This window comes from Gracilinanus agilis, chromosome 4 (assembly GCF_016433145.1).
Source record: "Gracilinanus agilis isolate LMUSP501 chromosome 4, AgileGrace, whole genome shotgun sequence".
NCBI lineage: Eukaryota > Metazoa > Chordata > Mammalia > Didelphimorphia > Didelphidae > Gracilinanus > Gracilinanus agilis.
Genome location: NC_058133.1, coordinates 174,732,604 through 174,754,500, shown reverse-complemented (window position 1 = coordinate 174,754,500; position 21,897 = coordinate 174,732,604). Strand labels below are relative to the sequence as shown.

The 21,897-nt window shown below is 36.2% G+C and overlaps 1 protein-coding gene across 1 annotated transcript in view; it reads left to right on the top strand.

Annotated features, from left to right (window-relative positions):
* BRIP1 (BRCA1 interacting helicase 1) overlaps positions 1-21,897 on the top strand; it is a 223,362-nt gene that overhangs the window by 171,762 nt on the left and 29,703 nt on the right. Inside the window, exon 15 of the mRNA XM_044671629.1 lies at positions 3,745-3,866. Coding sequence (XP_044527564.1) covers positions 3,745-3,866 — 122 coding nt within the window. The remainder of the gene's footprint in view (positions 1-3,744; positions 3,867-21,897) is intronic.

Genomic DNA, 21,897 nt, shown 5'->3' with positions numbered 1-21,897 from the left:
TATTTGAATATCTGTTTTCCCTTCTAATGCTTCTCTCTGTGTCAGTACTCAAGAGATCATTGACCAAAACTGTCCCCATGTTCTCAGCTGTCAGTTTTGTATGACAAAACCATCAGAGTTTTGTTGTTCTGATTTTCCTTCCCTTTCGTCTTAGATTGATACTAAGTATCAGTTCAAAGCAGACCAGCAGTGAGGGCTAGGCAGTTGGAGTTAAGTGATTTGCTCAGGGTCACATGGTTAGGAGGAGGTATCTGAGGCCAAATTTGAACCCAGGATTCCCTCAACTCCAGCCTTTGCTTTCTATGCNGAAGGAAGGAAGGAGGGAAGGAAGGAAGGAAGGAAGGAAGGAAGGAAGGAAGGAAGGAAGGAAGGAAGGAAGGATTATAATTAGTTCAAACTAAAGGTTGTTCTTATAATATTGTTCTGTTATGCATGTGGTACCGAGAGTTCATGTCTGAATATGTTCACCACCGTGTTGCAATTGTAATTTTTGTTCCAGCTGAGTTTCTTTGAAGACTTGGTAATTTAATGGATTTGTGATTTCATTAGTATGGCTATTCTCTTCACTGATACAGATCACAAACTTTTCATACCTTCTTTTCCCATGTAGTTATTATCCATGTTTTCCCATAAATCCTTAATAGAGGGGTTCATTAAAGCTTTGGAGGCCTTTCTTTTCTTTAGTATTTCATACTATTCATTTCAAGATATACTATGTGATCAGTCTACCTCCTTTTTTGACTACACATATCCTTAATAATGTCCTTATGCCACTTTTGTGTAGCAGTCTTCATTGACAAAAATTCTGCCACCTTCCTTCCATTGTCCTTTGAGTTACTCATAATTTTTATTCTTTCTAAATCATGGTATGCCTTAACTCACAGCTATAGATGACATCTCTTTTAGAATAGTAATTTGACAGAGATGGACTTTTGTAGGAGCAAGCAGTGTAGGATCATTGAAAGCACTCCAGTCAAACTACCAAGAAACTTTTTTACTCAATTAGAAAAAATTATAACAAAGTTTATTTGGAAGAACAAAAGATCAAGAATATCAGGGGGGAAAATGAAAAAAAAATGTGAAGGATGGGGGCCTAGCAGTACCAGATATTAAACTGCACTTTAAAGCGGTGGTCATCCAAACAATATGGTATTGGCTAAGAGACAGAAGGGTGGATCAGTGGAATAGACTTGGGGTAAATGACCTCAGCAAGACAATGTACGATACACCCAAAGATCTTTATCTTTTTATTTTATTTTTATTATTTATTTACTTTGTATTACTTTTATCATACAGCTTTGGGAACAAAACCCCACTATTTGACAAAAACTGCTGAGAAAATTAGAAAACAGTATGTGAGAGATTAGATTTAGATCAGTAACTCACACACCCCCTTCACCAAGGTAAATTTAGAATGGGTAAATAGCTTAAATATAAAGAAGGAAACTAAGTAAATTAGGTGAACATAGACTAGTATACCTGTCAGATCTATGGGAAAGGAAAGATTTTAAGACCAAGCAAGAGATAGAGAATATAACAAAATGTAAAGTGAATAATTTTGACGATATTAAATTAAAAAGGGTTTGTACAATCAAAATTAAAAGGGAAGTAATAAATTGGGGGGGAAATCTTTATAACAAAAACCTCTGATGAAGGTCTTAATTTCTCAAATTTATAAGGAACTAAATCAATTACACAAAAAAATAAAGCCATTCCCCATTTGATAAATGAGCAAGGGACATGAACAGGCAAGTTTTAGATAAAGAAATCAAAACTATCAATAAGCATATGAAAAAGTGTTCTAAATCTCTTATGATCAGAGAAATACAAATTAAAATAACTCTGAGGTACCACCTTACACCTAGCAGATTGGCTAATATGACAGCAAAGGAAAGTAATAAATGTTTGAGGAGATGTGGCAAAATTGGGACACTAATGCATTGCTGGTGGAGTTGTGAATTATCCAACCATTCTGGAGGACAATTTGGAACTATGCCCAAAGGTCTTTAAAAGACTGTCTGCCTTTTAATCCAGCCATACCACTACTGGGTTTATATCCTTATTAGATAATAAGGAAAAAGACTTATTCAACAATATTTATAGCCACAATCTTTGTGGTAGCAAAAAATTGGAAAATGAGGGGATGCGTTTCAATTGGGGAATGACTGAACAAATTGTGGTAATGAAATACTATTGTGCTATAAGGAATTCCATGTGAACTGGAATAACCTCCAGGAATTGATGTGGAGTGAAAGGAGCAAAACCAGGAGAACACTGTACACAGAGACATGATACACTGTGGTAAAATCGAATGTAATGGACTTCTGTACTAGCAGCAATGGACTAGCAACCAGGACAATTCTGAGGGACTTATGAGAAAGAACGCTACCCACATTTAGAGAAAGAACTGTGGGAGTAGAAACACAGAAAAAAAACAACTGCTTAATCACATGAATTGATGGGAATATGATCAGAGATGTAGAGTCTAAACAATCACCTAATGCAAAAATTAATAATATGGAAATAGGTCTTGATAATGACACATGTAAAACCCAGTGGAATTTCTCGTTGGCTATGGGAGAGGGGTGAAAGGAGGGGAGAGAAAGAACATGAATCATGTAACCATGGGGGAAAAAAACCCCTAAAATAAATAAATGAATGAATGAATGAACTTAATTTAAAAAAAAGAAAGAAAGAAAGCACTCTGTGTGCTTTCAGTCTAGGCTCAGCTCATCATCTTTCTGTAGCACCTATTTATATTACATACTGCTGAGCTAATTTGTTTAGTTAATATATCATAATTTGGGCAATGAATGTTTTTCATCCCTTTATTTTTCCAGTGTGAATGATAATATCAATCTCTTTTGCATTGATATATGTTTTTCAGAAAAGGATGTTTGTGTTATTCTAGGGTTTGATGCACTTAATATATCATCTGTGATTAGGAGTGTTTAGAGAACCTGGCCATCAATGAGGAATCCTTGAAATTTATATATGACATCTTTTATAATATTGGTGAACTTTTTATTTGAATATCTGTTTTCCCTTCTAATGCTTCTCTCTGTGTCAGTACTCAAGAGATCATTGACCAAAACTGTCCCCATGTTCTCAGCTGTCAGTTTTGTATGACAAAACCATCAGAGTTTTGTTGTTCTGATTTTCCTTCCCTTTCGTCTTAGATTGATACTAAGTATCAGTTCAAAGCAGACCAGCAGTGAGGGCTAGGCAGTTGGAGTTAAGTGATTTGCTCAGGGTCACATGGTTAGGAGGAGGTATCTGAGGCCAAATTTGAACCCAGGATTCCCTCAACTCCAGCCTTTGCTTTCTATGCATTGAGCCCCCTCATTGCCTCTGTCATAGAATTTTATGTGATTTTTGACATTCATGTGGGTTTTGTATAAAGAGAACCTGTAAGACTTTGCTTTATACCCAAATCAGTAAACATACTGGACTTTATATTCTCAAGAAAATAGTCATGGAATCACTGTTTTTTTTACTTTTGTCCATTTTACTTTTCCTTTTTTCAGAGCTGATAACTTCTCAAATAGTCCATGTAGAGCCTGTTCTACAAGTTTTAAAGACAGAATACTTTAAAACTCCACAATATAGCATCATAATGGCCTGTTATTTTAATTTTTTAAAAAGTTGCCACTCTAAATTCTGGAAAAGAACTGGCTTTAGAAGTTATTGGGATGGAAGAATCCCACATATATTTCTTTTAAGTAATTATTCTTTTGTTTTCAGATGGTGCTCTCCTTGTAGCGGTTTGCCGAGGTAAAGTAAGTGAAGGCTTGGATTTCTCAGATGAAAATGCCCGTGCTGTCATAACAATAGGGATCCCATTTCCAAATATGAAAGATCTTCAGGTAAGCTATCAAAGCTTTCAAAGTTTTATTTGCTATAAAATAGTTATCCTTCTTTGAAATCATAGATTTTGTTTATAACCTTTCCTTCTTATTCTGTTCATTGAAAAACCTGTTCAAGTAAGTAATTTTTAAGTGACAAAGGCTATAATTCAGTTCCATATACTGAGTATCAACTGTGCAAAAGCAAAGGAAGAAGGGGGAAAGAATGGAAGAGAGGAAGGGAGGGAGTTAAAAAGGGAAAAGAATTTAAATGATTATTATGTGTCAAGTATTTAATCCAAGTTTGTTAATAAACATTTAAGTAGACTTTGTAGTAAGGAGTCACTGCTATTGTTGTTGCTAGCCCAGCAGTCTGAATCCTATTTTGTGACTGAAGTGGACTATACTGAGGAGAGACGTTTTAATGGCTTTTTAACTTCAAGTTGGTGTTGAGAAATTAATTTTCCTGTCATTCACAACACTCTGCAGTCCAGTTCCCACCTACTTTTCTAGCTTCAATTTTACACAACTCTCTTCTATGAACTTTATGCACCAGGTAAATAGACCTTCTTATTCCCTCATTCCTTCTTATTATCACCCAGTTCTATGTACTTAGTACCTTTGTGGGAAAAGACTTCTTCCAAATCCTTACAGATGAAATTCTTCTCTTTCTTCAAAGTCTACCTGTTTCCTTAATTAAGTCTTCCCTAAATACTCTAGCTAAAAGGGTTCCCACCTTTCTCAGATATCTTATAGAGTTTTTCTTGATCTACCCATGTACTTCATTATATTTTTCAATTCAGTAAACTTTTATTAAGTGCCTACTACATTCCAGACACTGCTCTGAGTGCTGTGGATACAAATAGATTGAGGGCCAGAGGGAGAGACACTGCAATAAAGATATGTCTGTCTTGAGCCCCTGTTTTAGAGCTCAGGGATTCCAGTCAGAGTGCCAGAGGGTATTAGCGAGGTAACTTCTTTTTCATTACTCCTTTTCATAAACTCAATATTCTAGCCATATTGGCCTGCTAGCTTCCTCTGAAATGATCATACCATTTCCAGCCACTCTGTGTTTACACAAGCCAACACCTGAAATGTACTTCCAGCTTATCTTCTTTACCTCTTAGAATCCTTACCTTTCTTCAAGGTTTAACTTTTGTGTCACTTCTCAGAAGCCTTCCCTGATGCTCACCTTTTCCATCATCTCTCTGGTTGTCCCTTACTAAAATTACTTTTTATTTATTTATCTTTAGACATGTAACAACAAATAGCACAGAAAATACTCCTGTGTGCTTCCAAACCAAATTAAAATGTAATTGGGAAATATTTAATAAAATAAATAATAGTGTAATAAAACATAGATAATATTATATCTTAAAACTTAAGCTAGTTTGTGGCCTGCAGGAATCAGATTAATGGCCCTGACCTTAACACCTCTACTCTGGACAATTCTCTAATACACTAAGTTTCAGAGAAAGTATTAGTCTGAATTAATAGAATTTTTTCCCTAAGGAGTCCCCCTTCCCATTGAGATCACAGATCTGTCTAGTTCCTATCTCCAGTGCTAAGTACAATACCTTGAACTTGGTAGATAATTAATAAATGTTAGTGGAATTGAAAAGGAGTCTTTGAACAGAAAATTGTTCTCACCATGTCTGTGTATTAACTTGGAGGAGAGGAATAGGCTCACTCTTGGGTTAGGACCTATTAATTTTTTATTATATAGAAAATTAAGGTTATTGATTTAAATAAATTTAGTTCTCTGGTTACCTTTGGCAACCTTTTGTTCTTCCTAGATTACACTGAACAGCTGATTAGAAATGGTGAGATGTGGAGGAAGAAAGTTGGGATTTGCTAAAAGGTGACATGAAAGAGAACTGAGTGATAGTAAGAGAGGAGACTGGTGGCAGCAAATGAAGCAATTGAAAGTACCTGGAACATTTAGAGCTAAAAGGAAAATTTCCATCAAAATAGATACTTTAAAAAAATAGTTCCAGCAATGCCAGATAAATGAGGTTTTTTACATGACATAAATGGAAAATGTCCTTACTTTTAATTGGTTTTCCCATATGATGCATTGCCCCCTCTCACATGCTTTATTATAAACCAGCTTATAAGCAGATGAAATGTGCATATGGAACTGATTTATTTTTGAATGCTCTTGTTGAATATACTGATATGACCCTGTAATGAGAAGTCTAGCTTCTAGATTTATCACAAGATTCATAACTGTTATCTTCAGAAAAGGGTAATTTTTTCAGAGTTGTAGATGTTTTTGTGAAACAAAACACTCCCTTTGGGGTCAAGTGTTGTTTAAAGGAATTAAAGGTTTATTATATATTTCCTCACTGAAAACTCACATATTCCAAAGCAGTCTAGTAATTTGAGTTGGGGTTTGGGATTTCCTCGTGTGTTATGTTGTCCATTACCCAAAAGAACAGAAGCATACAGAACTCTATTTGATACTTCCTTCCATTTGACATTACCCCTCATTCCATTCATTGTTCTATCCAGTCTCTGTTTTTCTATGAATGAATGCAAGAGCATTTATTTAGAACTATGTTGAGGCACTGTTCTAAGTACTAGTAACACGTACAAAAAAGGAATAGTTCCTGTCCTCAATAAGTTTATGTTTTGCTGGAGATAAACAATATATAATGTCTAAGGAAGGATGTTTTGGTCTAGGAAGTAACAAGGATGGTGAATGGAGCCACAGAACAGTCAACTGATACTTCTCATTTCTTTTTCTTCTTTCTCTTTCTCCATTTCTCTTTGTTTATTTCTTTTCACCTGTCTTCCCTTCTTTCTATCTTTCCTTGGATTCCCTGTCTTTTCCATGCTGAAAGTGCAATAACTATTCCTAGGCCTGATATCATTACTTATTAGCCTATAACAGTGATAGCAAACCTTTTAGAGGGGCAGGCACATGTGGAGAGGGGAGCAGCCTGGCCCCACGTCCCTCTGGCTTTTTAGTAACAAACTCTGTTCTGGGGTAATGCCACACATGCCCACTGAGAAGGCTCTGAGTGCCCCCTCTGGCACACATGCCAAAGGTTCACCACCATGGGCCTATAAGCTTTGACCTGACCCATTTCTGACCTGAGTTAGTTAGTTCATCCTTCATAGGCAGCCTAGTGACTCCCCACATCTAGGGACTCAATACAACTAAAGATTCCTATGCTTAAATTGACCTCCCTACTAGCAAGGATGATGTATCTGTTTTAGAGAAATAAAACCAATATTCACCTGCAATCCTGAGATATAAGAGGTATGAGTTGCTCCTCCTTGGGCATTCCTTGACTACATGTTTATCTATTCATAACCTTTATGTGTATCTGTTCTCTCAACTGATGCTGGCTATACCAGTGTACCTCAGGATTAAAGGGAGAGATGTTTTGTTAACACTTTCCTTACCAAGCAATTTAGAAAATGTCTTTGTTTTGGGTTAATGGTAGTCTGTCTGACTAGAGATTAAACAAATAAAAACAATGGGGACTCATGAGTATGGACCCACAAAATACCTTGAACCTAGGAAAGTGCTCTTCCCTAGGGGTCCAATCTGTGAGTGAATTGGGCACATACCCATTCTTGCTCTATACTTCTGACCTTAGTCTTATGGTCTTCATCAGAGGTGCTACCAGACAGTTTTTGGCTTGACACTGCTATACTGGTCTTCTGGTTGCTGCTGAAACCAGTGCATGGAAAGTCTCACCATCACCTCTAGCTTCTGGATTAGCTAAAATATTTGGCTAGCATATTGCTATGCCATTTTAGAAAATTTGTCAATAATTATATTGTGTAAGATCAGGAATCTTGCTAAATTAAAGTTTTCTATGTATATCTCATCCTTTTCAAATTGACTACCATAGGAAACTCCCAATAATTATAACAAATTAAAGTGTTTTAATTACTCTGTTTAACAAGAATGATTGAATATAATTTATACATTTTTGAAAAATTAAAAAGTAATGATTCAATGCCTTTATAATTTAGAAGAAACTCTAGGATCCTCTTAGTTAATCATTTGGCATTTCTTAAATATCTATTATGTTCCAGGCACCATGCTAAGTATTAGTGATTCAAAGAAAGGCAAAAAACAGTTCTTGCTTTCAATGGCCTAACTGGGGAGACAACATGAAAACAACTATGCACAAATAAGGTACATACAGGATAAACTAGGGATAATCTTAGAGAGAAGTCATTAAGATTAAGGAGATCTGGGAAAGACTTCTTCTAGAATTTGAGACTTGAAGGTAGCCAAAGAAGCTAAGGTTTGGAGATGAGGAGGGAAAGTGTTCCAGTCAAGGGAGACAGCCAGTGAAAATGCTCAGAGTTGGGAGACAGAGTGTTGTATTCAAGGAACAGCAAGGAGGCCAGTCTTCCTGGATTAAAGTATGTAGAGGGGAGTTTGGAGTAGGGAAACTGGTAAAGTAGGAAAGGGCCTAGTTATGAAGGGATTTAAAAACCAAACAGAAGATTTTATACTTGATCCTACAAGTAATAGGAAACTATGAGATAGAGAAATAATATAGTCAGGTCTAAATTTTAGGAAGATCAATTTGACTGCTGAGTAGAGAGTGAATTGGAGTTGGGAGAGACTTGAGGCAGAGGGACCAATCAGCAAGCAGTTGCAGTAGTCTAGCCATGAAGTGACAAGGGCAGGAGGCAGGTAGGTAGTACAGTGTTGGGCAAACTACAACTGGAGGACCAGATGCTGCCCCCTGAAATGTTCTATCTGGCTGCACAGACATTATTCCTAATCTGACGAATACAGTGAGTAGGATACAATACAATGAAACTTCGAAAGAGTTGCCTTAGGAACAGACTGACAGATGAGCATTTCCTTTCCTTTGGCCCCCTCTTTAAAAAGTTTGCCAATCACTGGTGTATAGGAAAAAGAGAAGAGGGCCCAGGACAGAGCCTTGGGGGACACTCACAGTTAGTGGACATGGCCTGGATAAAGATTTGGCAAAGGAGACAGAGTTATCGGATAGGTAGGAAGAGAATGAAGAGAGAACAGTACCATGAAAGTCTAGAGGGAAGAGAGTGTCAAGAAGAAAAGGGGACAGTGGGAAAGGCTTCATAGAGGTCAAGAAAGGATAAAGATTACTGAGAAAAGGCTTTTAGATTTAGCAGTTAAAAGGTCATTAATAACTTTGGAAAGAGCAGGTTCAGTTGAATGGTAAGGCCAGAGGCTATTATCCTGAATATTTGAGTTCCTCAAGAGTTTGTAACCAATATCCATTTTTTTTTTTTTGGAAAGTTTAGATGTGTTTGCTTGTTTGTAACTCTCTCCTGTACTCTGCTGTTTTTCTCCATAGAAGTTATCCAGCGTCAGAGACTTTTTTTGTTGTATCTTACTTTTTTTTGGTACTTGTGGATTATAGTTCTTGGGTGTTGGTGCCATTGCTGCTTGCCAGTCAGAAATCTGAATGAGGAGGGCAGGCAGCTCTTAGTATAGGGAGTTTCAGAACGGTTTTGCCCTGAGGTTATTTTCCCAGTTTCTGCTATGTCTGCTGTGGGCAGCTGGTCTCTGAACCTGCATTCTGCACTCCTCAGCCTCCAGTCCCAAGTCTCATTGCACCCCAGGGGAAAGCCTGTGGTACCCTCAGCCAGCCCCTCTCCCCCCGCCCCCCCAACCTAGAGATTGCCCAGCCTTGCTCTGACTTTGGGCGGTAGGTGGTGTGGGGGAGGGGTGATCAGCTCACACTTTGGTAGGTGTAATTTTACTCTCTTATAGTGTGGAAATACCCAAACCCTGCCTACCTTCAAGGCTGCACCCCATGGCAGAGCCCCTTCACTCGTCTGATTTTGGTTTTTATTCTTTTGAGGCACTTTATATGGGTTAGTTGTGAGGAAAAGAAGTCCCTTCCTTCTACCAGTGGTTCCCAAACTTTTTTGGCCTACTGCCCCCTTTCCAGAAAAAATATTACTTGGTGCCCCCTGGAAGTTATAAAAACTATTTATTGAACTCAGAATAGAATGTAATACAAAAAAAGTGTGGCCATCACCGCCCTCCTTGATCGCTGCAGCACTCACCAGGGGGCAGTAGCACCCACTTTGGGAATCACTGCTTCTACTCTGTGGCCATCTTAGCCCGGAAGTCCTATTATGAACATTTGTTATCACTACATTCCTACCCCTTTTGATCATTTGAGCTTTCTTTTGAATTTTGGATAAAAACAATTTTTTAGCATTTTGTCATGTAATAGCATTGATAGTAATGTAATGTGGCACATTGGAAAGGGCATAGGATTTGGAGTCAGGGACTTGCATTCTAATCTTGCTGTATTGGTCTTTCACTGGCTGTGCAATTTTGAGTACATTGCCTCTCTGGGCGTTGGTGCCTCTTCTCTAAAATGAGGATAATATTGCCAGTTTTCCACCCATGGTGGAAATGAGATATTTTAAAAATTCTTTATAACCTCAAGGCTGTGTGTGTGTATCCTATGCAACACAATCTTTTTCAAATAGTTGCTAAAATTAACACTGCATTTTCACTTTATATATATGAAGGCTTTTGGAGTTCCTTTGGGGGCACTAAGGTTTTAGTGGCTGTTTCTTTGGAACCTAGAAGGTAGAGAAAAGGGTTTTGGCAGTAGATCCTGAAAAATAGCTAGCAATAAGGAAGGTCAGGGTTTTCAAAAATAGTTCTAGTAGACGGTTAGAAATCTAAAGTATGTGGCTAGTAGTATTGGTAGAGAAAGAGAAATGAAGCCGGCATTTTTGCAGCACTCTCTCAACATACTCTTATGAGTTGTTTTTTTCCAGTACTGTAAGGGTTAAATTTAATGGTTGGACAATAATTTTATGAAATTACATGGTCAACAATATTTATTATACCTCGAGCCAGAAATTTATTTACAAATATACACAAATAGAGAAGAAACAATAAAGAAGAGAAATGTGAGGAGGTTAGAGAGGTTATCTATCGTATCTTCATCCAGGAAGAGATTAATTAGCTCTCAACCAGGAAGGCCAGTAGTGAATAACCACATAGCCTTCTCCAAGATGGAAACTAGTCTCTCCAGAAATTAGGAAAGGAGTCAGCCTTTCACTCACCTCATGAAGTAGTCCAGGCGTCAGAGTCCAAGTTGAAGCTGAGCTCCAAGCCCAGGATCCAAGCCGCAGTCTTCAGCGAAGCTCCCTCGAAGACTCTCTCCACAAGACTGACTCAAGCTGAAGGATTCATGGCTTTTATGATGCTAGTACTGCCCACGGGGCAGTGTTTGTGGGAACCAGTTCTCACCTTCTGGAGGGGTGAACTCTTATCAAAGGCCTCTGAAAGTGTCAACTCTGATCATAGGATTCATAAGTTTCTGGAGTTATCACCCATTATAAGTGACTTGGCAAATGCCTTCATCTAGTTCAAACTTTTGTTGGTTCAATCCAAAAGTGGACAAAGGAAAGTTAGTCCTGTCTTCACAATCTAGTGAGGTACTAAATAGAGGCACTTAAGTTATTGTTTAACCAAGTGTTAACTCAAAATAGACACAGGGAATAAAGAATTCCCTTTTACAAGTGTAAACTCAGAAAAGAAAACAAAGAATTCCCTTTCACAGTGCTAGACCAAATTATTAGTGGGAAATACTACAGAAAGTCAAAATGAGTGAATTTTCCAGCCCAGGGCAACTTAGGAAAACAGAGAGATCTGAGGACACTGAGGTAAGGACTGGAAACATAGCACGACAGCTAGAAGCAACACTATTTGTGGACTGTGGGTATGGCAACAGTGCAGGCTAAACACCTGATCAGAAAGAAATTCCAGGTAATCTCAGTACTAGCACTAGACATTGGATTGACCATCATTTGGCATCTCTGTCACCCATTATCCAGTTCTGAGTTGCAATTTTAGGATAGAAAGGAGTAGTCACAGTAATGAGGAATTAGATGCCCTACCTATGTAAGGACCAGAGTGCAGACCAGGAGGGCAGTGCCATACTCTCTGGATCACACCATGTTGGAAGCACTGAAAACTGACAGGACATGATTGAGCAGTAAAAGCAGTAGAAAGCCATAGAAGACAGGAACTTAGGCCAGTCATCCTTCTACCAGAGGTGAGCAGAGTAACACTCTAAAATAAAGTCCAAAGTCAAGAAATAGGCTGAATGAATAAACAACAACAAAAAGAGAAATTTGTATATTGTAACAGCAATATTATATGATGATCAATTGTGAATGTCTTAGCTATTCTCAGTAATACAGTAATTCAAGATTATTCCAAAGGACTTATGATGAAAAATGCCATCCACCTCCAGAGTGAGAATTGATGAAGTCTGAATTGAGATTAAAACATACTTTTTTTAAAAAACTGATTTTTTTTGGTTGGCATTTTCTTCTGCAACATGGCTAATATGGAAATGTTTTTGGTATAATCTATATCAGATTGCTTGCTTTTTAAAAGAGAGAAAGAATTTGGAACTCAAAAATTTTTTTAATGTTAAAAATTGTTTTACATGTAATTAAGAAAGAAATAAACATATTACATGTGTGTGTAGTCCATAAGTATCAGAATTGGCCGTATTATAAAAGAAGATACAAGAACTCACTGAAGAAAATAATTTTTTAAAAATTAGAATTGGTCAAGTGGAAACTAATGACTTCATGAGACCTTAACAAATAATAAGACAAAAGTCAAAACACTGAAAAAAAGAGAAGAAAAACTTAAATATCTCACAGGAAAAACAACTGATCTGAAAAATAGGTAAAGGAGAGAGAATTTAAGAACTATTGGACTATCCAAAAACCATGATTTAAAAAAAAAAGACTAGATTTCATATTTAAATAAATTATAAAGGAAAACTGTCCAGATATTTTAGAGCCAGAGGATAGAATAGAAATTAAAAGAATCCATTGGTCACCTCTTAAAGAAAACCCCAAATGAAAACTCCTAGGAATATTATACCCAAAACTCAGAGTTCTCAGGTCAAGAAAAAAATCACTGCCAGAAAAAATAGTTCATATACTGTGGAGCTTCCAGTCAGGATCACACAAGCAGCTACCATTACTAAAGATTGGAAGGCTTTTGAAATAGGATATTCCAGAAGGCAAAGGAGGTAGGATTACAACCATGATTAAGCTACTCAGCAAAACTGAGTATAATTCTACAAGGAAAAAAGGTGGATATTTCATGAAATTGAGGACTCTTAAACATTCCCAATGAAAAGACCAAAGATGAATAGAAAATTTGGCATTTCAACACAGGACTTGAGAAAGGGAAATAAGGAAAGGAAGTTCCTGAGACCTTGCCAGAGAAAATAATAATAAAACACTAGCATGTAAGCAACTTAGGAAAATTCAAAGCACTTTACAAATATAATGTCATTTTATAAATGATAGAAGACAATATTCTCTTCCATATTCATAAGTAATATTTGTACAGCTAGTGTTCATTAGTCAGCAATCACTTATACTTAAGGGAGAAAATGGGTTTTAACCCTTTTAAAGTATTCTGAATATAGCCCTTCATTCTCAGTTGTAAACTGTGGCAGAAAAGACTGGCTGAGGATAATATCCTAATAATGATTTAGATATCCCTATGGGTCTTTGTTGAGTTCCTCCTACAAACTGTAAAAATAATGAGCAATGAATTGATTATAGATATGAACTGATTAGATACTCTGTTTGCTGTGCTTAGAAAGTATCTTCATTTTATATTAGTGAAGTGAAGCTCATAGTGAACTTCTCTTCAGGGCCAGGCGCAAGGATGCTAAAGAGACTCTTGTTATACAAAAATAAACTGTTTATTGAGAATATAAGGATATAAAAGGACATAAAAGGATTTCTAACTCTTAAGGGATTCTGACTCCACCCAAATAAAACTCCCTGGTTTTGCAAGGAACCGCTTCTCCTGTTTCCACAGGCTACACTGATCCTTCCTGATCTGACTAACCCAAATTTTCCCTGTTCTACAATAAACTAATGCTATTATTCTTATACAAAGTATATAATTCTTAATTTTGTCTCCAAGTTATAAAAATAACAAAGGCCAGCTGGCTGAGTCCCAGCAAGAACCAAGTTAGGATTCTGAGCCTTAACAGACTCAGAGTCCAAACCAAAGACCAAGTCTTTCTTTGGTCTTCTTAGAGATAAAACAATTTATGAAATAGCAATAGATAGTCATTAGTGTTTCCCAAGTTGGAAAAGGAAATCACTTAGCTCCTTCAGGTTTTTCCCTTCTTTCCTTTTACCTCAGACAGTGAGGAAAGAGAGAAAAGAAGATGTTACTTGCTCCCAGCACTCTGAGAGAGAGCCCAACTGCCACTTCCAGAGACTAACTGTCAACTACCTCAGAGCAACAGCCACACCCAGCGAGAGTAACTGCCACAGAAAAACCATTACACTGCCCCCACACACTGTCAACATTTGAAACTGACACTCTGTGTCTCAGATCTGTTTCAAACTCCAATTCTTTCTCAAGCTAGCTTCTTCACCTCTTATCTCTAAACTGATGTAACAAGACTTAATTTCTAAAATCATCCTTATAATATGGAGCCCTTTGTTTAAAAGTGTTGTAGTCTTATAAAGGGAGAGGTGAGTAATGGGGGAGATATGGGAAGACAAATTTCAAAATGTTTGCCTAACAAATAATAGATACTCAATAAAAGTATTGAATTAAGTTGAAAAGACCGTACATATTTGGTAGGAAAGTTGGCATCATTTACTTTACTTTTTAATTGAAATTTCTTCAATTACATATAGAAACAATTTGACAATTGTTTTCTGACATTCTGTGATTCAAATTTTCTCTCCCCATAATCCCCTGGAAGTCAATAGTCTTATATAAGTTATATCAGTGCTTTTATCTAATACATATTTCCATATCCCCCATGTCATGACTGAAGACATATATCACATATACAGTAAAAAACTTGTAAAGGAAATAAAGTGAAGGATGGTGTGCTTTGATATACATTCAGATTCCAACAGTTACTTCTTTGGCTGTGGATAGTATGGGGGATTTTTTTGTTTTGTTTTGTTTTTATCATAAATTCCTTGGGATTATCTTAGAACCTTGTTTTGGTAATAATAGTTTAGTCCTTCACAGTTGATCATTGTACACTATTTCTGTTACTATATACACAATTCTCTTGATTCTGCTCACTTCACTTTGTATCAGCTCATATAAGTCTTTCAAGGTTTTTATGAACTCATCTTGTTCATCATTTCTTATGGTGCAATAGTTTTCCATTACAACCATATACCACAGCTTGCTCAACCATTCCCCAATTGATGGAAAACCACTCCCCCCACCCCCATTTCCAATTCTTTGCCACTACAAAGAGAGTTGCTAAAAATATTTTTGTGCACTTAGGTCCTTTTCCCTTATCTCTGATCTTTTTGGGATATAGGCCCGGTAGTGGTATTTCTGGCTCAAAGAATATGTATGAATTTATGGGTCTTTGGGCATGGTTCCATATTGCTTTACAGAATGGCTATATCAGTTCACAGTTCCACCAACAGTGCATTAGTGTTCCAGTTTTCCCACATCCCCTCTAACATTTATCATTTTCCCTCTTGGTCATATTAGTCACTTTGATAACATCATTTACTTTAAATTAGGAGAAAGTAATTTAAAATTTTTTTTTATTTTCTTTTTTAATACATCCAACATTGTTGTAAAGCAATATTATTCCTTAGAGATTTATTTACTAAAAATTCACTAAAAAATGTATTAAAAATAGTTTCTAATCACAAAAAAATTATTTATGAAGATAAGACAAAGGCATGCAAACAATCTTTGATTAAGATAATATTGCATATCTAGTAAGTATCACAGAATAGTGTTATACCTTTTCAGTGATCCATTATGCCATTAGTATGGGTACTTCATCCATCAGTGCAGTTCACAACTTCTTTCCCTACAGTTTAGGAGATGGTTCTAATAAGGTATTGTGGTCGAAAAAGTTCATTATCTGTTATTCAACCTCTTGGTGATGAACTTCTCTAAATTTACATAGACTCATCTTTAGACATCAGACATTGTTTGGCTTGTATTCAAGGAATATCTAGTTTTCTGTCCTACCTTTCTGGTAGTAAGATTTCTTGAATTTACTTCTGTTTCCTTGTCTCCCACTCGATTCTCAACCCCTTGAAATCTGGTTTCTTAACCTGCTACTGGATTAATCATAGACTCTCCAAAATTACCAATGATTAATTGTTAAGCTCATTGGCATTTTCTCATTTCTCATTCTGTTCTACCTTTCTGCAGCACTTGACACTTTTGCCCACTCTCTTCCTCTTAGATATTTTCTCCTCTCCTGGTTTCCATAACATTGTTCTTTCTTGGTTGTCTTCCTGCCTGTCTAATCATTTCTTCTCAGTCTTTTCTGCTAGGTCATCATGCTTTTCTCAGCTAAGCTGTGACCTTCCCCTAAAGATCTATTTTAAGGCCATTTATTTTACTCCTCCTTATTCTTTCTTCATGATCATATCAATGCCCATGGATTCAATTGTCATCTGTGTAGAGAGATAACAATTTTATGTCAAGTCTTTATATTCATCCCTAATTTCTGTCCTAGACTTTTATCCCACATTATCCACAATCTTCTGGACATCTCCAGTGGACTGTCCTAAAGATAATTAGTTATCATGCCCAAAAGAAAAGTTTTTATTTTGTCCAAAACCTGTCCTTCCTCCATACCTCCCCATTTCTGTTAATGGTACCACTATCCATCCATTGAAAAAGATTTATGACCTTAGAATCTTCTGTGACTCTTTCTCCTTCCCATAACCAATGGCAAAATCTTGTCATTCTACTTCTACAAGGCTTGCATCTGTCCTCTTTGTCTCAGTCACAAAGGCATTACCCTTTTTTGGGTCTTCCTCTCTTCTTGTTTGAACTATTGTCATGGTGTTCTAATTTGTCTCCCTTTCCTATCTCTTTTCTAATCCATCCTCCACTCAGCAGCCAGGTTGATGTTCCTGAAACACAGATCTGACCATATAGCTCCCCCATGCAAAATCTTTAGAAACTCCTTATTTTCTATAGCAGTGACGGGCAAACTACAGCCTGTAGGTCAGATGCGGGTCCCCTGAAATGTTCTATCCAGCTGCAGGACATTATTCCTAATCTGATGAATACAATGAGTAGGATACAATACAATGAAACTTCGAAAGAGTTGCCTTAGAAACAGACTGACAGATGAGCATTTCCTTTCCTTTGGCCCCCTCTTTAAAAAGTTTGCCCATCACTGGTCTTTGGGATAAAATACAAACTCTTCAGCCTGGCACTTCAAGTGCACCATAATCTGACACCCACCTTCCTTTATAAGCCCATTTCATATCAGTCTCCATTACATACTTTCTATTTTAGCCAAATTGGCCAACAATCAAACTGTTCCCCATATACTGCTTTCCATTTCCCAAACCTACATCATTATACCTCAAGGCTGGAGTACCACTATGCCTCTTAGAAATGCAAACGTATATGAGATGACATTTCCTACAGAAGACCTTTCTGGGTTCTCACACTTGGTAGTATTTTCTCCTAACTGAAATTATTTTTTTCAGCTTTGTATAGGGAGTGGAACTGGACTTGTGATTTCATAGGAATTCCCAGAAGAGAAAAGTCCTCCTTCTATTAATGCACGTGTACACTTTCCCTGAAACTTAGCTGCTTAGAGAATTGTTATACACACACACACACACACACACACACACACACACACACACACACACACACACACACGAAATTGAATTAGATTATTCCTTGGGCACAAATATACACTTCAATGCATATACACTTCACTGTATTCCCTGGCTTTCTAGCAGGTTTAAGTAATTACTGCCGGAGTTTTTATTCTCTTGGCAGAGCCTTTGAGAGAGCAGGGTTACTGCTATACCATGATGAAGAATTGGAATGGGATTTTGGTAAAGGATTTCTTAATGAGTTTTTAATTTGGATGTTGTTTTTATTCAGTTGTTTAGTTCAGCCTGACTCTTCATGACCCTGTGGACCATTGCACATCAATACTGTCCAAGGAGTTTTCTTGACAAAGATACCGGAATAGTTTGTTATTCCCTTCTTCAGTGGATTAAGGCAAACAGAGGTTAAATGACTTGCCTAAGGTCATACAGCTAATAGGTGAGATGTTTGAGACCATATTTGAACTCAAGTCTTCCTGATTTCAGGCCCAACACTATATACTGACCTACCTAGCTGCCCCAACTTGTATGTTATAAGACTGTAAATACAAATGGAGTTGGATAAGGATGAGGGAAACCTCTCCATTCATTCATATCATGTCTTTTGTAAGGTATTTCAAATAAATATTCATAAAGTATTTGAATATTTATAGTCCTAGTTTTTTCCTCAGTAAAATGAGAGACTAGAACAGATGGTCTTTCAGTCTTTGAAGCTAAAATTCTATGAGTTCATATTAATCTTTGTAGCTTAGTAATTTATATGATATTTCATTCCCCCTAAGTTAAAGTTATGATATAATAATGTATAGAATTTATTTTTACATAAATATTTTAATTGTTTATTCATAATAGAGATGTAGCATGATGTATTGAATTAGGAGCAGGCCTTGAAGTCAGGAAGACCCAGGTTCAAGTTTATACTTTGATACATATTGGCTGTATGACTCTAGACAAGTCACTTAACCTCTCAGTGTCCTAAGCATTTCTCCAAGACTATAAGTCACAGAAAAGGTGCCTACCTGCATTGGTAGAGGAAGTTTCTCTACCTGCTAGTTCCCTATACAAATGAAATCACAATTTTAGTTCTTATCCCTATTAAGATCAGAAATGAAAAAGACTACCAGTGCATCATTTTCTTCTCCCTAACTTGATTGAATTCATAGTACAAGACAGCTACTATTGGCTATTAAACATGTCAGAAAAATTAGACATGTAGAAACTAAGGGGACAGTGGCACCAATTTTATGGTCCAAAAAAAACCTCTTCCTAACTTTGAAAAATCAAGAGGTAGAAGTAAAAATGAAAAGAAAATTTTAAAGCACTAACAGAAGGCTTTGGTATTCTCAATAGTAGAACTTGGCTATTAGAGAAGCAGGAAAATATATTTGAGAGCCAAAAATATGACTTTTTTGGCTGTGACCAGGATTTCCTCTGCCCACCTTGGGGACCAGAAAATAGAGGCAGGAAAATTTGATTTTGGAGCCAAGTGTGACTTGTTTAGTTCAAGTCATAATTTACTGCTCTTACCTTGGGGACCTGAAAAGAAAGAAACTCACTATGAAATGTTGATAATGGGCAGCTCTGAAGTGCAGGCATTAAGGGAACTTTCCCAGAGAGGATTTTTTCACTTCCAGCTTTCCCAGATGCTTCTGATCATTCTATGGTAGAACATACTTAATCGTATAATAGTTAAAAAAGAAAACTCTGCACTAACCCAAAGTTGTATGTGTGCGTGTACACACTGTTTTTTCTCTCTCCTTTAAGGGGTAGAGAGGGTGATGGCAAAAATGGGGAAGAACTGAATTCTTTTACGTGAAAAAATATGGGAAGAAAAGCAAAACCTTAAAAAACTAGATTTTTCTAAGCAATTAAGATTATAGTGGTAACAAAGCTGCCCTTTTAATGAACATCTAAAATAAATCCCTTAGCCAGTCAGTATGATCTAACTATTAACTACAAAAGCCTTCACCTTCATATTTCAGGCAGGCACCTCTCAAATTGGTGCCATGTACATGATTTGTGAGCCATGACGGGACACATCATTTTATATTTTCAAGTCGCTTTTCATCTCTTGGCCTTAGCATAGTTTAGTGGTCTATATAAATATTTCAGCTTCTAGGTTGATGTTTCTTTACCCCTATGATGAGAAAATCACAAAAATCAAGGCATGTGGCTGACATGGCATAAACTCCAAGCTTGTTGAATTTGTATGTTGAATTTATTATAGAACTTGGTAGTTGTACTGAGTAGCTCGAAGGATTCTTACAATAACTAAAACTTAACCAGCAAAAATATAATACTGAATCTTTAGCTTTACATGTCATCTTTCCTTTAGGAGAATATCATGTTTATAGTTCTGAGTACTAATAACATGCAAAACTGCTTTTTTTCTTGACTTTTACTTGAAAAATTAATGAAACAAGAATTCAAATAGATTAGCTTTATCGCTGTGGAAGAAAATATCCAAGTTTCTATTTCTTTCTCAAATTAATTACCTTTTTACATTTAGAAAATTTTTCTTACCTTAGAAAATGCTTGACTGTTTGACTTTGTTGCCTCCCCCAAATGGTTTCTTTTACTTTTCTCAGGGCTGAAAAACACAGGCCTCTATTTCAGCTTTCTTGCATTAGCTTCTGGCTTTATAAAAAGCCAGACTTTCCTCAGAAAAAAAGACACTCCTGAAAATTTATTGAACCCTGTAGGTGGTGTACCATTTTACAAACCCCCTAAACAAAAAGGTTCCTACCCCAAAGGGCTTATGGTGCTAATAAGATACAATATAGATGAAACTTGGGCCTCAGAGGGTCAAAATATTGTCAGATGATGGTTTTGGCAGCATTTGAATTCCCAAGTCAATTAGACTGAGATTTCTTTTTAAGGGAAACCAAATTGTTCCTTCATTACACTTGCTGCCTTGACAGCACTTGCTAATGTGAATATTCATGAGGAAATGAATGAGAACTGAAATATAGGGCATTTTTATATCAAGATAACATTAATAAGTGTATACTAGTAGTAGACCCATAAAAAAACTAATAAAACTACTTCTTCTTATGAAGTTTAGGTAGATTCAAACATTCTTTTTGTTTGTATTTCCATCATTAGCATCCTAGTGATCTTAAATCTTTTAAAATTTTATTTTAACATGGGAATATTGAAAATCTTCAGAATAATTTTGAGAATGTAAATATTTCCTGCATAGCAGATATATGTAAACAGACTACAGTATAATACCAATAAATGGTATAATTAAGTACAATATATGTGGGACTAGAAGGATAGTACAAGTCTTGTGCTGGTATCAATGAAGTATAAAAAGACCCGGAAGAAGGCCTCTAGGACTTTAGGTTAGTTCTCTATGGGAGATTATCAAAAAGACATGGAAAAGAATTAGTTCAATGAAACATTACAGATAGATTATAATTTTGCACACTGTGCCCATTTCTGGGGAATCACATATTTAGCTAAGTATAAGTATTTAAGTATTGGTCCTATCAGTTGAATTCCCTCATTTGTTGGGTCTGGGATATATGTGCCAAATTGTAGGCATAATTGTGGTATGAAGAAAACGTTCCAAATCTTTCTATTTTCTAAATGTCGAGGATGTTGTTTTTCCCTCAAAGCATGATATGATAAAATGGACATAGAACCAGAGCTTAGTAGACTTCTTCTCTTTACTAGCTGGGTGAATTCAGGAAAATCTCATAAGCCCTCGAAGCTTCTGTTCTTTCATCCATAGTTGGGCACTTAGGGGAATGTGGGGAGAGAATAATGGTATCTGCCCTTCTTACCCCACAGGTTTTAATTAGAGGTTGTCTAAACTTGTTCATTGTGTATCCCTATCAATAAAAAAGTTTTAAGTGTCCACTTCTCTCTCTATATATATATATATTTGTAAATTATATATGGTATTACTGTACAAATGCAAAACGTACAACAAATAGAAAATTTTAAAGAAAATAAAAATTAAATAATATTTAAATAAAATTTTATTTTACTTTTTATTAGTACAAAACTATTTCTCACTAAAATTTTTGCTAATGATAATTTTTAGTGAGTAATGTAATTAAAACTTTATTATTTTCAGAAATCTTGATTGAATGCTTTGTGATGAAGGGATTAGAAGATCTGGTTCTAAGTTCAGTTGATTTCAATACTTAGTTTTACTGATGGTCAGAGCTGAATAAGATATTTCATAAAGATACTTGGATCAAAGTAAAAGTGCATCATTGGATGCATATACTATATCATAATATTTATTTTTCAATTTCACCTACTGTTTCTACAAAAGTTTTTGTAGAAATTTACTTCATAAATTTCCATCTTTCCCTGATACTAATCAGTTGGTCTTTCAAACTCCCTGGAAGATGTTTTGTTTGTTTGTTTGTTTTTTGTTTTTTTAACA